A 14,824-nucleotide genomic window follows, 5' to 3' on the forward strand; every position below is an offset into this window, starting at 1 on the left:
CATGATCCTCTTCAGTAATATCCTCTGCTTCTCAATCGGGCTCAAACTGATAAGCGATATTAACGACGCCGTTGTTTACAATACAACCAGAGCACATGCTGCTGAGTTGAGGGGCGGGACGTTTAGACGCGCGCTAGAGGCGGTTTAGCCAATCACAACACACTGGGCTAGCTAACCAATCAGAGCCCATCGCCTATTTCTGAGTGCGGGGCTTCATAAAAACAGGAAAAGATCAGCCCGTCTCTCAGAGAAGGGACAGAGCGGTGTGGAATAAAGGTAAATTATGTGAAAAATAATGCGTTTTTTTTTTAAACGAAGCATTAACACATGTTAGACTGCACCCCATAAACACAATCAAGCCTAGAAAAAAACCAGTGAACCACCCCTTTAAAAGACATTAATTTATCAACTCTGGGGTCGCATGAATTACCACCATGTTTACTTTGCGTGGTTTTTGAAGCATCATCTTTGAGGGTCCCATCCACTTGCATTATATGGACTCCCATAGATGGATTATTTGTCTTAACATCTCCATATTTGTTCATATGAAGAAATAGTCACACATTATTTCAAACATCTGGGACGACATGAGAATGAGTGAATTAAAATTTTTAGGCGGAGTATCCCTTTAAATGATTCACAATGGTTCTTTTGTGCAACATGTAGCTAGTTAACAAAAGATTGTAAAAAAATTGAAGTTGTAAATAAAACAAAGATTACTTTTTAAAACAAAGAAGTACATTTTACAAAAAAAAAAAAAAAAAACATTTCGTTTTTCTACTTCAAAATCTTATGTTTAATTCAACGTGTTACTTGCAGTTTCTCTGTAATTATTTGAGAAAATTACTAGCAGTTTATGAGTGAAAACGGTTTCCACATCAAATTTTTCATGCACAGCACACTAATGTTAAGCTTCAAGTGTCAATCATTAATTTGATGATTTACACTAGTTAATGTAACTGTTAATGTAACTGTTAGTTTACAAATACTGGCTTGTTATAATTGACTTACATGTTTATTACAGTCAGATTTATTTACTCGCCAAAGTCAGTTGATCTTGGAGCCTAATTATGGATTTAAACCGAGCAGCATAAAGTTTTTCTCGAGACGCACTCGGCCATATGCTGCAGCTACTGCCGGGTGTTACAGCGAGTTGCAGCATTTCCCACAATCCCCGCAATCATCACAGATGCTGTCTGTCTCCTCGGCGCGGCTCTGTTTATATTGTGTGTGAACTGGCGTTTGATTTCCTCCCTCTCTGTGTTTCTCTCACTCTCGCGCTGACATCCTCTTCCACGCTGCCCCCTGTCACGGCGACCAGGCGGCCATGAATATTCAGTGATCAAGACAGTATCTCTTCCCGCTGTGAGGCGGCGCTCCGGCCAGGGGCTCCCCAGAAAGCACCCCCCACCCCGACACACACTTGCTCTAGTCCCGGCGCCGAGCATTTGGGCCCTGTCAGCGGCGGCCACCCTCAGGACCCTTCAGGCCAGAGCGGCGACCTCCATGTCCATTCGGGCCGGGCCGGGCTCCAGGCGCGCAGGCCTGCCTGCGAGCCCATCTGTGTGGGGTCGGAAGTCACGGCGCGCCCTGGCAGGAGCCGCGGTGCCAAGAGACCTGGAGGAGATTGAATGCGAAGCAGGTTTAACAGCAAAGTTTTGATCATGTTGATAATTTGGAGCTTTAAAAACTTGCATATCAAATATGATACAGTAGGCTTTAAAGGGTTAAACGTTATAAAAGTGCTTAAAACATTCCCTTTACATTCACAGATGCAAACTGAAGGAGGAACCCAAGACAAATTCAGACCAGAACATCACAGAAACATGAGGCCAGAAACGAAGAACCTAGCAACCGCTCTGAGTACCCTAGTGACATCAAAGCAACATGCTAGCAACTGTAAACCAACACTCTGGCAAATACAGCACAACGTTTTGCATGCATGAGCAAACCACATTCACATTTTTTTTTAAATGTAAAAATCTAGTTATATAACTCTTAAGGCTAGTTCACACTGCACATGTTCAATCTGTTTATGGAGCGCAGAATGTCTGAGTAGTGATAGATAATATTTGGCACTACTCATCATGCAATATAAAGTAAGACTTTTTACAAATAAATTGATACTTTTATTCATCAAGGATGCATTAAATTGATCAAAAGTGACAGTAAAGACATTTATAATGTTACAAAAACAAAATGCATAAAAGTTTCCAAAAACCTTTCGGCAGCACAACTGTTTTCAACATTGATAATAATCAGAAATGTTTCTTGAGCAGCAAATCAGCATATTAGAATGATTTCTGAAGATCATGTGACACTGAAGACTGGAGTAATGATGCTGAAAATTCAGCTGCGCATCACAGCATGAGCAAACCACATTCACATTTTTTTTTAATGTAAAAATCTAGTTATATAACTCTTAAGGCTAGTTCACACTGCACATGTTCAATCTGTTTATGGAGCGCAGAATGTCTGAGCAGTGATAGATAATATTTGGCACTACTCATCATGTAATATAAAGTAAGACTTTTTACAAATAAATTGATACTTTTATTCAACAAAAATGCATAAAAGTTTCCAAAAACCTTTCGGCAGCACAACTGTTTTCAACATTGATAATAATCAGAAATGTTTTTTGAGCAGCAAATCAGCATATTAGAATGATTTCTGAAGATCATGTGACACTGAAGACTGGAGTAATGATGCTGAAAATTCAGCTGCGCATCACAGGAATAAATTACATTTTAACAGGTATTCACACAGAAAACAGTTATTTGAAATTGAAATAATATTTCACAATATTACTATTTTTACTGTATTTTTAATCAAATAAATGCAGCCTTGGTGAGCAGAAGAGACTTATTAAAAAAAATAAAAAATTTAACCTTTTGAACAGTAGCATATATTGGGCAAAACAGCATTTTTTCATTACATTAAACAAGTTTTAATAAATAGTTATTGGTATTGAATATGGTATTATTTCACTGAGCTTGGCGTCATGCATTCTCGGATTGCACAAATAATTCTAATCCACAAATACACACAAAGCTGCCTTAGTATCTTATGAAGCAGCCCGGATGCCTTAAAATGCTCCTCCTAAAAGTCTCAAGGAGATAAACGTGTTCATTTTGAAGTCATTTTTAATTCTCTCTCAGACTTTCTGAATCCTGTCACCATCACAGGAATAAATTACATTTTAACAGGTATTCACACAGAAAACAGTTATTTGAAATTGAAATAATATTTCACAATATTACTATTTTTACTGTATTTTTAATCAAATAAATGCAGCCTTGGTGAGCAGAAGAGACTTCTTTAAAAAATATATATATATTAAACCTTTTGAACAGTAGCATATATTGGGCAAAACAGCATTTTTTCATTACATTGAACAAGTTTTAATAAATAGTTATTGGTATTGAATATGGTATTATTTCACTGAGCTTGGCGTCGTGCATTCTCGGATTGCACAAATAATTCTAATCCACAAATACACACAAAGCTGCCTTAGTATCTTATGAAGCAGCCCGGATGCCTTAAAATGCTCCTCCTAAAAGTCTCAAGGAGATAAACGTGTTCATTTTGAAGTCATTTTTAATTCTCTCTCAGACTTTCTGAATCCTGTCACAAAAGCCACGTTCAGTTCCATCTCCCTGACCCTCGTAACAAGCCCCGTTATCCTACATTGATAACTTCTTCCTTTTCTCTCATTTTTAATTAAAGCTAATTAAAAATGCCAGCCTCGTTTAGTCACTGACAAGATTCATCTGTGTTCCTGATATACAAATAAATGCAGGCGCGCGCGAGCGCTGCTTCATATTCATGAGCGCGAGGTGACACCGTCTCCTCATTTCTAAAGCAGTGCGTTCAGCAGATTCGGGCCCCCGCGGACCCCCAGTCAAATTTAATGGTCTTAGTGCAATGACATCAAAAAGCCTCTACGTCCAGCCTTCGCAAACGCTCTACTGGATCTCAACTTTTGAGAATAATGCACCATCGACACAAATGGGCCAGAGTTCAATGTGAAGCGCGGCGAGGTAAAGCTCTCGGTATGCAAACGCCATGATTAAGCGGCGAGAGAAAACAACGGTTTTTAAATGAGGTCGCGATGCCACGTGTGACACGAGGTCGAGAGGGAATCAACAATGACGTGCACCAGAAACCGCTTTTTGATGCTGATTCTATCAAAAAGTCATGTGTCACGGCTCTAGATGATGCTATTTTCTTATTTATTCATGAGTTTGAGCAGCTTTTCCATGAAAGAGTAAAGAAGCTCATGATGTCAAGTTCAGAGATATATTAATACTTGGTAAAACAGAACCTGTAAGTAGTACACAATATGCATAGTATGAATATATTACTGACATTGATGATAATAATAACCATAATAATCACATTTCTGTTTGTCCCTCCTGATGTTTTCACATGGTGCATGATCAAATTCCACAGACTTTTAAAGAAAAGACCCAAGATCTGAGGCGTTTTTGAACAGTAAGAAACCACCTAGCAACCAGCCAGAACACCCTAGCAACTGCATCACAAAACTCTAGCAACCATCTACAATCACAAGCACTGCGGCGGTGAATTTGGCAAAAGCACCAACTAGGTATGATGAGATGCCATTAATTTGATATAGACTGTTATTTTATTATCATTGATGTATTATATCTATTACAGCTTTAGTTAATATTTTGAATTGGACTTATTTTTTAAATATATTTTCTGTTTTCATTTTAATTCCAAAAGCTTTAGTAAATAAAGTTTCAGTAATTTTGTGTTTTTGTCATTTTAATTAGCGTAAGCATTTTTACATGTTCATTTTTTAGCAAGGTTTAGTTTATTTAGTTTTACTTATTTTAGTACTTAAATCAAAAATGATAAATGTTGCCTTGGCATCTAGCTGAGATAATTTTTTTTAATACTTTATTTTATTTCAAGCAATGGATTTTTTATGGTTTTAGTTTTAGTTACCAATAATAACCCATGAAACAGATGAGAGCTGTGATGTGTGAAACGTGTTTGTATGAGGACGACACTAAAGGAGGTAAAGTATGTCTTGACAAGTCAGTGCCGACCATTCATTCTTGTTGTTATTATATGAGACTGTAAGTGAGAGCAGCATATGGCCTGAAGATCACATGTTTCTGAGCCTCACGCTATCAGGTCTTTTAAGCCTAGTGTACTGTAAGTGTGTTTGTATCTCATGAAATAACGTTTATGAATGTGTAGACTTTATCAATCACAGCAGCTGGACTCTCACTGAAAGAGCTGCTTTATCCAGCACCCTTCTGGAATGTCATACAATAAATGATCAGCCATTAGCTTGAATTCTGTATGTATTTCATAAGCTGTGGAGCTGCTGTCTGGTTAAATAGAGTAAATGTGTTTGAAGTGAAACAGAGCTTGTGGGAATCATCTACTCACCACTTTCATTGTCGGAGCCTTCGGGGGTTTGTGGCCTCAGTCGCCGGCTTCACACAGGGGACAGACAACATGTTAAACACAAGAGATCAGGGACAAATACTCCATCCAAGAGTAACACACACACACACACACACTCTCACTCTCACTCTCACTCATACACATACACATACACACACACACACACACACACACACAAACACACACTTCGGTCCAGCTTCTGAGAGTCCCAATTAGAGATGAGAGATACAGCTCAAAAAACATACCTTGAAATTTATGCATTTACTAATGGCTTATTTTTCAATCAGAAGATCATATTAACCAAACAACCATTATAGCCAAACAGATTCATTGCAAGAGTAAAACTAATGTTTAGAAAATAATATGTAATGGCAGATGGGAGTGTTGAGGAAACCTGTGTGAGAATAATTATTATTTTGTATTTGGTTTGCAGCGTTTGGTCCTGGTTTGGTTACACTTTTATAATAAGGTTTCATTTGTTAACATTAGTTAATGCACTGAGAGTAAACATGAACAAATTATAGAAGCTTGTTTCCACCATGGGATGAAAAAAAAAAAAGATTTTTGCAACTTTTTATCTCACAATTCTGACTTTTTTACTGCCATTCTGAGGGAAAAAACATATAATTGCGAGATATAAACTCACAATTGCAAGAAAAAAATTGAGATAAAAAGTCTGCGCTTTTTATTTTTTAGTCTGTGGCAGGGGAAGAAAACTCAGAATGGTGAGATATAAAGTCAGAAATGCAAGAATAACAGTCAGAATTTTGAGATAAAAAGTTGCAATTATCTTTATTTTTTATTCCATGGCAAAAACAAGCTTCCATAACAAATAATGAAGAATACTATTTTTTATTAACTAGCATTAACAAAGATTAATAATTGATAATAATGGATTAATCATTGATAGTTCATGACATCTTAGCAAATGCATTAACTATTATTAATAACAGTGTCGGGGAAAGTTACTTTTAAAAGTAATGCATTACAATATTGCGTTACTCCATAAAAAAGTAACTAATTACGTTAGTTACTTTTTAAGGAAAGTAATGTGTTACGTTACTTTTGCGTTACTTTTTAAATCTGGACAGGGCTTGCTTGTTTGTTTTTAAAATAAAATGTAATTTTTCTGGCAAATATAAAAGCCTTTTCACACCAAAAGTGAAATGAATAAGCCTCAGGCTGAAGGGAAAGTAAATTTACATCCGTACTGTAGAATGCAGAAGATGATTTCAACACACTTCAGCAATAAAAAAAGACACAAATGTTTGTCTAGAGTAATTTTTGCTTATTAGTACGGTTGAACTGGATCTTCGAAGGTCAGAAGCAAAGACATTGTTTAATAGAATGGGATTAAATACATAAAGGATATTTGTGTTTTTTAACATTTAATTATTGCAGGTTTGCGTCATATTCTGAGTTGCATTATTTTATTCATTTTGAGGAATACTGAATCTGTGTTTTGAGTGAGATGAATTAACGCATATTCATATTTATTTTAGAACTACAGTAACATCTTCTGATTTCTCTCAACATGGGGACAGGAGAGCTGTCTTTATGCTGTACTTATTTGAAAAAGTAACTCAGATATTCTCTTATAAATTAAGAAGTAATGCGTTACTTTACTCGTTACTTGAAAAAAGTAATCTGATTACGTAACTCGCGTTACTTGTAATGCGTTACCCCCAACACTGGTTAATAAATGGAAAGTGTTACCAACATTTTTATACTTGCCAGTCATAAGACAAGGTGTAACTGTTTAACAACAATCTTTAGGAAAATTAATGGACAAATCACTACGAATATAAAGTGAATATTGTGATATACGGTCCAGTCCTAGTGATCTAGTCCCTAACCGCAGGTTATATATGTAAACTCCACCATCACGTCGTTTAATCAGAGTGATTGTTCGCACATTAGCCAAGGACAATTTCAGTACGATGGTAATTTCCTCCTTAAATCAAGAGCATAAACAAACATTCCTGTTTCTTGAGATTTCAGCTCCTAACCACTGCGTGTCAAAGTGAAACAGTAAAGGTGTAAACTCACTCCTCCAGCTCTTCAGCGGCCGGCCGGCGTCCAGACCTGTGGAGGACATCACAAATCAACAATCAGCATCACGATCACAGCTCGTCTGCATGTCTACTGTAACGTGCTCTCATATAGAACACACTGCATAAATCATTTGCACACTGTTTAAACAGAGAGGAACGTTGAAATAAAAATACATTAGGCCCTTTATTGCAGGTATACAGCATTAACCCTATAAGGCCTACTGTACCATATTTGATACACACATTTTTAAAGTCTTGAAATGATTAACATGATCAAACTTTGCTGTTAAACCTGCTTCACACTCAATCTGCTCCAGGTCTTCTATCGTCTGATTGATAGTTTAGAGTTGCAGTAAAAGCTCTTTTAGTGTAATTGTAGAAACGTCCAGCTTCAGCTGGAGCTTCTCGTGTCAAATCTTGAGTGATTTTGATCAAGTAAGCGTCAGAATAACTGCAGTAATATCTCCAGATGAACACTTACTGGACTGAAGCAGCTCAGCTTTACTTGATTCTCCATCAATCATGTTTTAGAGTCTCAAATCTGATCCTCAGGATCTTTTGAGGAGCGTTTGTTTCCAGAAGCTTTACTTTCACTGTTCCTCAGCGGAGGAATGATCTTCACAAGCCTCCAGAACATCTCACATCTTTTTTATTTCTTCAGCTCTCAATCACTGCATTATATGTTTGGAGCATTTCAATCTCATCTTACTGAGACAGATAACTGGAGATATAGAGCGACCACTGATATTTAGATCACTTTATGTCAGTCTCTGCTGTACTGTTATAAAGATCTCACTGATTCACATTACAAGCATCAGAATTTCATCATATAAATATCAGCATCTGCACCAAAATTGCATAATAAATTGCATATTGCAAAAATTGCATGCTTTTGCTCAGTTTGGGCCTCTGAATAAAATATATATTTTTAAATATTTTGTCTAAGGATTCATTAAACTCTTCCATTTCAATTTTGATAATGCATCATGCAGAAATGCACTCCTCATATGAATCTTTACATATTATTGCATTTATATAGAGATACGTTTCCACTGATCACTAAAGTTGCTGTATATTAAATAATCTTTAAAACTGCTGAAGAACTGCACGGTGTGGTGATATAAAAGTGCAAATCATTGTACAGTATTTCATATCCGGGCAAAAATGTGTGCATTAAAAGTCTAAATAAAATGTATCAGTTTTTTCCTTCATATTCTCACTATATCAGACTATATGAGCCTTAAAAGCCTGATGGATCAACAAAAAACACATATGCAAAATTTTGTTTTAGATGTTTAGTCTAAAGGTTCAATAAAATGTTCCATTTCAAAGAATTATATTTTTCTTATGCCATATGTACAGGGTTAATGTGATATACAGGCTGGTTTTTGCTGGTGTTGAACGCCACCTAATGGATCCTGACAACAATGTGCATCTCAAGTCTTTAACATAATCAAAGCATTCAAGTCAATATTTTATGCTAACCCTAAGATAATAAATTAAAAGATCGAATCTAGTTTTATAATGCATTGATATCGTGAAGCTACTGTGTATTCAGAGATTGGACTGTGTTCATTATACAATGCAACTGCTTCCCAAAAGCATGGATACTGTGTCAAATGTGCTTTTGTAACCTTAGAAGCACTACAGGGTAATAAAGTAATGTGTAAAGAGTAACACAGATGCTGATAATCACAGGTGTTAGCATGTCCGGCTCTTGACACGCGGCCGCTGTTTAAGACTCATTACAGCGCTCTCCATTAAGACCCGTGTAACGCAGCGCCATAAACACGGTAAAACTGTCTGGATAAAGTTGTTCAGGATAAAATATATTGTGACAACTTGGCTTCAAAGCTTCATCAATAAACTGACAGATCATTTAGTGTCAATTAGGAGTGATAGATCTGCAAATCCCGGGATTTCTGCTGTGGGATTAGCGGGAACAGAGCGCCGGTGATTGAGCACGAGGGGTGACATTGAGATGAAGAAAAAGTCCTTGTCTTCTTCAAAGGGGACGATTACTTTGTTTCAGAAGGAGAATCAATGCGTCGAGAAGCCCTTTAACACCTCCCAGCCGAGAGAATCAAGATAAGTTTGGCAGACGCGCAGAAGCGACACTTTGACCTTTTCTGAGAGACGTGTAGAGTTTGCTTCATTCCCCACTAACTGAGCCAAAGCCGTGTTAACATACTAACATTTCTCCGGTCGGTGTACAGTATGTTTACTGTGCACAGTATGCACATTTACTGTATGCATAAGACTGCATTTGCCAGGTCCATTTCCAGTGCAAAAAAAAACTGATGTAACATTGACCATGATTTTTTAACATCTCGTTTTATTTGACCAGTCGACACGTTTACACAAAACTGATTTAAAAATGCAAAATAACAATTTCTAAGTTGATAACGGGACAACCTTACATGCAGTGTGATGAGGTCATGTGATTAGTATAGTCAGCTTGTGGAAATGCTATTTGTGATGAACTTGCGTCTTTTAATTTACCACCGTTGTTTTCATGTACAGTAAAAACTAACATATTAACATTGCATCAGTTAATGACATACAAAGGTTTTTATTCACCATAAATTTAAAAAGATCAATCTGTAAAACAAAAAATGTTTTTGTATTTATTTTATTTCTTTATTTATTTTAACCTTAAATTGACTAGCGTTCAAAAGTTCGGGGTCAAATTTTATTTATTTATTTTACTGTTTATTTTTTATTAGTAGTATTTTTTAAGAAATGAATGCATGTATAATGTTATAAACGATTTCAAATAAATCTATTCATCTGTGAATCCTGAAAAATAAAATGTATGACGGTTTCCACACAAAATATTGTGCAGCACAACTGTTTTCAACATTGATGATAATCAGAAATGTTTCTTGAGCAGCAAATCAGCATATTAGAATGATTTCTGAAGATCATGTGACACTGAAGACTGGAGTAATGATGACTGCTTCTTTCTGGTTTGTTAAATAAATTTAGGGCTCTTCTTTCTACAGCTGATTCTGTGGTTTTCTCTGAGGATTAACAGGACTTCTCAGTGTTATGGTAAACGCTGCTCTCCGCATGCACAGAAATTGTGTTCAGAATATATAAATGTTTGGCAGGCTTCAGGGTACACATACATTCAGAATTTGTAGCTGGATTGAATTAATTAAGAATGGTGAAAATATGTGCATATTTATCAAAAACTTCATATGGAAATATGGGTGTTTCTGTTTTCTTACATTAGTGTTTACAGGTGAATTACTGAAATAAACGCTGGCAGTAGGAATGATCATAATAATTCTGGTCGGTCCAGTAAAACTCATTTAACAGGAAATGACACCATCATGTGGCGAGTGACCCTCATTGCAGCGGGGCCAGGGCTAATGGGATTCTAGGGGCCCACAACAAACCCTACAGCACTGATGCTGGATTCACTATAATTTGTTTTACATAATAATGAAAAAAAAAAACATTACTCCAAAAATCCAAAAGCAGTTTACAAGCATTCGATTTAGTTATAACTGCAGTTTATGTAATTCATGCTGTTAAGTGAGATGAAAAACATAAAATTAGATCAAATAGATGAGAGCGGAGATGAGAGGATATTAACACTGATGAAAAGAACTAAAGCAAAGAACACACATTCAACAAAAATTAAGAAAAACATGATGAGAGAAATACTAAGAAATACTCAGCTTGGTAATACTACAACCATACTGGTGGATTGCAAACACAGCTCACACAATAATGTGTGCTGTCCAAAAGTTGACTGATACATGCTTAAAAAATATTATGAAATGTATAATAATTTATGGATTTCTCACTTAAAAATGCTGGACTGAAACACTGCTGTTTAATAAAGCTTTGTGAGTGAAGAAATTGTGTGGAACGTTCTCATCTTTGCATTTAATTGACTGTGCGTGAGGTGTGTTTGGTTTGTATGTGGGACAGAACAGTGTGGGCTTTTAGAAAGGCTGAACATTAAGAACATTTATGTATCCCAGAAAGACAGAGAGAGGGAGACGTCGACTCACTTGGCAGATCCGGTTCCTGTGCTCTCCTCCGCCCATCCTCCCTGCCGACGGGCCGGTTTCGGTGGAGGTCCCTGAGATCAAACACACATTCACAGCTGTGTGTCTTCACATTATTAACTGACAGGCAAACGTATTTCAGGTATGACCAAAATCATAGTTTACTAATAAAGTGTCCTGAAACAACAGCTTTAAGATCAACAAAAAACAGGTGTGTGCTACCAATCAGATGTCTACTGATTTTTTATGATGACTATTTTCCATACGTTAAGCTAAAAGTACGGTTTTTATGCGTACGCGAGGGTCTGTGTACAGTGCGTTTGATGCAGATTTCGCCACCAGAGTAGTATGCGCATACTGTACGCACATCACCTGATTTTTGTAATAGCCCAGGTCACACAGGCACATAGAATTTGTTTTGCACTAATTAGTTGTTCCACAAGGTGGCAACAGTGTCCCAGGCCATTGTTTGACAGTAGAAAATTAAACTTAAGAAATGGAAGAACAAAAAAATACTGTAAAAAAAATACTGGGACTGCAAACAACAGATGGCCGCATTGACAAGTGCTTGTGTCAGAGCTGCAATTTATTTTAAAAGAGTACAACAACATTTTTATCAGCCATAACTTCTTGAGAAAAATGGTGCAGACACTGGATAAAGATGAAACTTTCTAGAGCACGTGTCAACCACCTGTGTTCGCACATGATATCAGAGTATACTTGAAAGGCTACCTGTTCAGGATGCATAAAAAATAAAAACAACAAAAACCGTCTCGGTTACGTACATAACCCTCATTCCCTGATGGAGGGAATGGAGATGCTATGTCATGACGACATAGGGGGTTTACTTGGGAGCCCCAATCCTCTCTGACTTTAAGAGAAAACGCCAATGAAATTTGGCTAGTGGATTTTGCATACCTGAGCCCCTCCCCGTGCACACGGGTATAAATAGGCGACAGGTGCATCCACTCATTCAGGTTTTACGCTGAGGAGCCGAGAACGTGTCCCTGGCAACGGGACGGTTCAAGGTTGTGGCATGGGGACATAACGTCTCGGTTACATATCGTCTCGGACATAACGGGTTACGTACGTAACCGAGATGTTCCCTATCTCTCGGTCACTACGAGTTATGTTGTGACGACATAGGGGGTGCATGGAAAGAGCCACAACCAGAACCCCGTCACAACCCTGTAGCGTTGCAAATGTTGACAAGCAGCCGCGTGTCAGACAAATGCTACGCACAGGTCATAACCTTCCCAATGCCCCAGTGCAAATTTGCAGACCTTGGAGCCCGAAGGGACCAAAAAGGTGAGTACATCGCTGTTGGAGATAGCCATGCTGCTGTTCCTACCACAGAAAATCTTTTCTTAAGAGAAGAGATCTCGACCTTCGTGAAAGGTGCTTCACGCCTTTCCTGTTTGTTGTTTACAGCTTGGCAGTAACGCTGGGGAAACGAGCCTTCCAGAGACATCCTACCCGTAGGGAGGTATCATGTGGAGACACTGATATGGACTGACCCAGGCCTGGGGCAGTAGTACATATGGAATGGGACTGAGGCAGGTCCTACCTGAGAATAGGGAGGAACGACTGCCAGCAGAGTCTGACAGAATGGTCTGTCAAAAGGAAGACACGGGTTCACCGAGAGGGAAACCTTACCGTGGAAGAATGAGGCAGGTCCTACCTGAGAATAGGGAGGAACGACTGCCAGCAGAGTCTGACAGAATGGTCTGTCAAAGGGAAGACACGGGTTCACCGAGAGGGAAACCTTACCGTGGAAGAATACACATATGGGATCGCCCGAAGGGAATCAAGCCATATGGACACCTAGCCCAGTAAAGGGGCTGACCGGAGACCCGGGCAAGCTAACACCGATACTGGGCCTGGCGTCAGACTGCCCGCCCAGTCTGACTGCTGGGGGTGCTGGAGGATACTCAACCAGGGTTCGCCATTCAGAGAACTCTACTGGAAGAGGAAAAAGGCACTCGCATCCCCGGGTGCGGGGGAATGGCGCAGCAAGCGTGACAACAGCCAGCTCTTCCTGCCACTTACCTGTTACCCAACACACAAGAAGAAACCGGCTCAACGCAGAGACTGTAAAATCTTGCAAAGGTGTTCGGTGTCGCCAGTCCGCAGCTCTACAAATGTCTGCCAGAGAGGTGCCGTGCGCCAGCGCATAGGAGGAGGCAACACTCCGGGTGGAGTGAGCCCTCACCCCCAGGGGGCACGGCTCACCTTGGGATTGGTACACCAAGGCGATGGCATCCACTATCCAGTGGGACAACCTCTGCTTGGAGACAGCCTTCCCTTTCTGCTGACCTCCGTAACAGACAAAGAGCTGCTTAGAGCTTCTGAATCTCCGGGTGCGGTCCACGTATATGCACAGCGCTCTTACGGGAAACAGCAACAACAAGGCTGGATCTGCCTCCTCCGAGGGCAGTGCTTGTAGGTTCACCAACTGATCGCAGAAAGGCGTGGTGGGAACCTTGGGCATGTATCCAGGCCGGGGTCTCAGGACAACGTGAGAGTAGGCCGGCCCGAACACAAGGCACTCTTCGCTCACCGAAAATGCTTGGAGGACCCCGACTCTCTTGATGGAAGTGAGCGCGGTCAGGGGCGCTGTCTCAGCAGACAGGAATTTAAGCTCGAATGAATCCAGCAGCTCAAAGATTATTTAACCTTATTTAAAGAGGATTTAACCTCCTGGAACCCCTCAGGAACCTGACGATGAGATCGTTCTTTCCCAGGGACCGGCCGTCCACTGCATCGTGATGTGCTGCGATAGCAGCCACATACACTTTCAAGGTGGAGGGTGACAGCCTACGCTCCAACCTTTCTTGCAGGAAAGGAAGCACTACTTCAATCGTGCATCTTTGGGGGTCTTCTCGGCGAGAAGAACACCAGTTCACGAACAGACTACACTTCAGGGCCTAGGCTTGCCTAGTGGAAGGGGCTCTAGCCTGAGTGATGGGGTCTACCACCGCAGGTGGCAGATCACTTAAGTCTGCCGCATCCCATCCAGGAGCCACACGTGGAGGTCCCAGAGATCTGGACGCAGGTGCCATATGGTGTCGAGCCCCTGAGAAAGGAGGTCCTTCCTCAGAGGGATACGCCAGGGAAGGGCTGTCGCGAGGAACATGAGTTCCGAAAACCAGGTCCGGGTGGGCCAGTAAGGCGCAACCAGCAAGACCCGTTTCTCGTCCTCCCTGACCTTGCACAGTGTTTGTGCAAGAAGGCTTGCTGGGGGAAACGCATACTTGCGTAGAGCCCGAGGCCAGCTGTGTGCCAGTGCATCCGTGCCGA

At 39.7% G+C, this 14,824-nt stretch overlaps 1 protein-coding gene across 1 annotated transcript in view; it reads right to left on the reverse strand.

Moving 5' to 3' along the window:
* The window catches only part of LOC107724247 (intraflagellar transport protein 43 homolog), a 33,859-nt gene that overhangs the window by 5,254 nt on the left and 13,781 nt on the right, over positions 1-14,824 (reverse strand). Inside the window, exons 2-4 of the mRNA XM_016533084.1 lie at positions 11,528-11,598; positions 7,495-7,530; positions 5,428-5,474 (exon numbers count right to left, since the gene is read on the reverse strand). Of these exons, the coding sequence (XP_016388570.1) occupies positions 5,428-5,474; positions 7,495-7,530; positions 11,528-11,598 (154 nt within the window). The remainder of the gene's footprint in view (positions 1-5,427; positions 5,475-7,494; positions 7,531-11,527; positions 11,599-14,824) is intronic.

Source organism: Sinocyclocheilus rhinocerous, unplaced genomic scaffold (assembly GCF_001515625.1).
Source record: "Sinocyclocheilus rhinocerous isolate Xijiao unplaced genomic scaffold, SAMN03320098_v1.1 scaffold365, whole genome shotgun sequence".
In the NCBI taxonomy this organism is placed as follows: Eukaryota; Metazoa; Chordata; class Actinopteri; order Cypriniformes; family Cyprinidae; genus Sinocyclocheilus; species Sinocyclocheilus rhinocerous.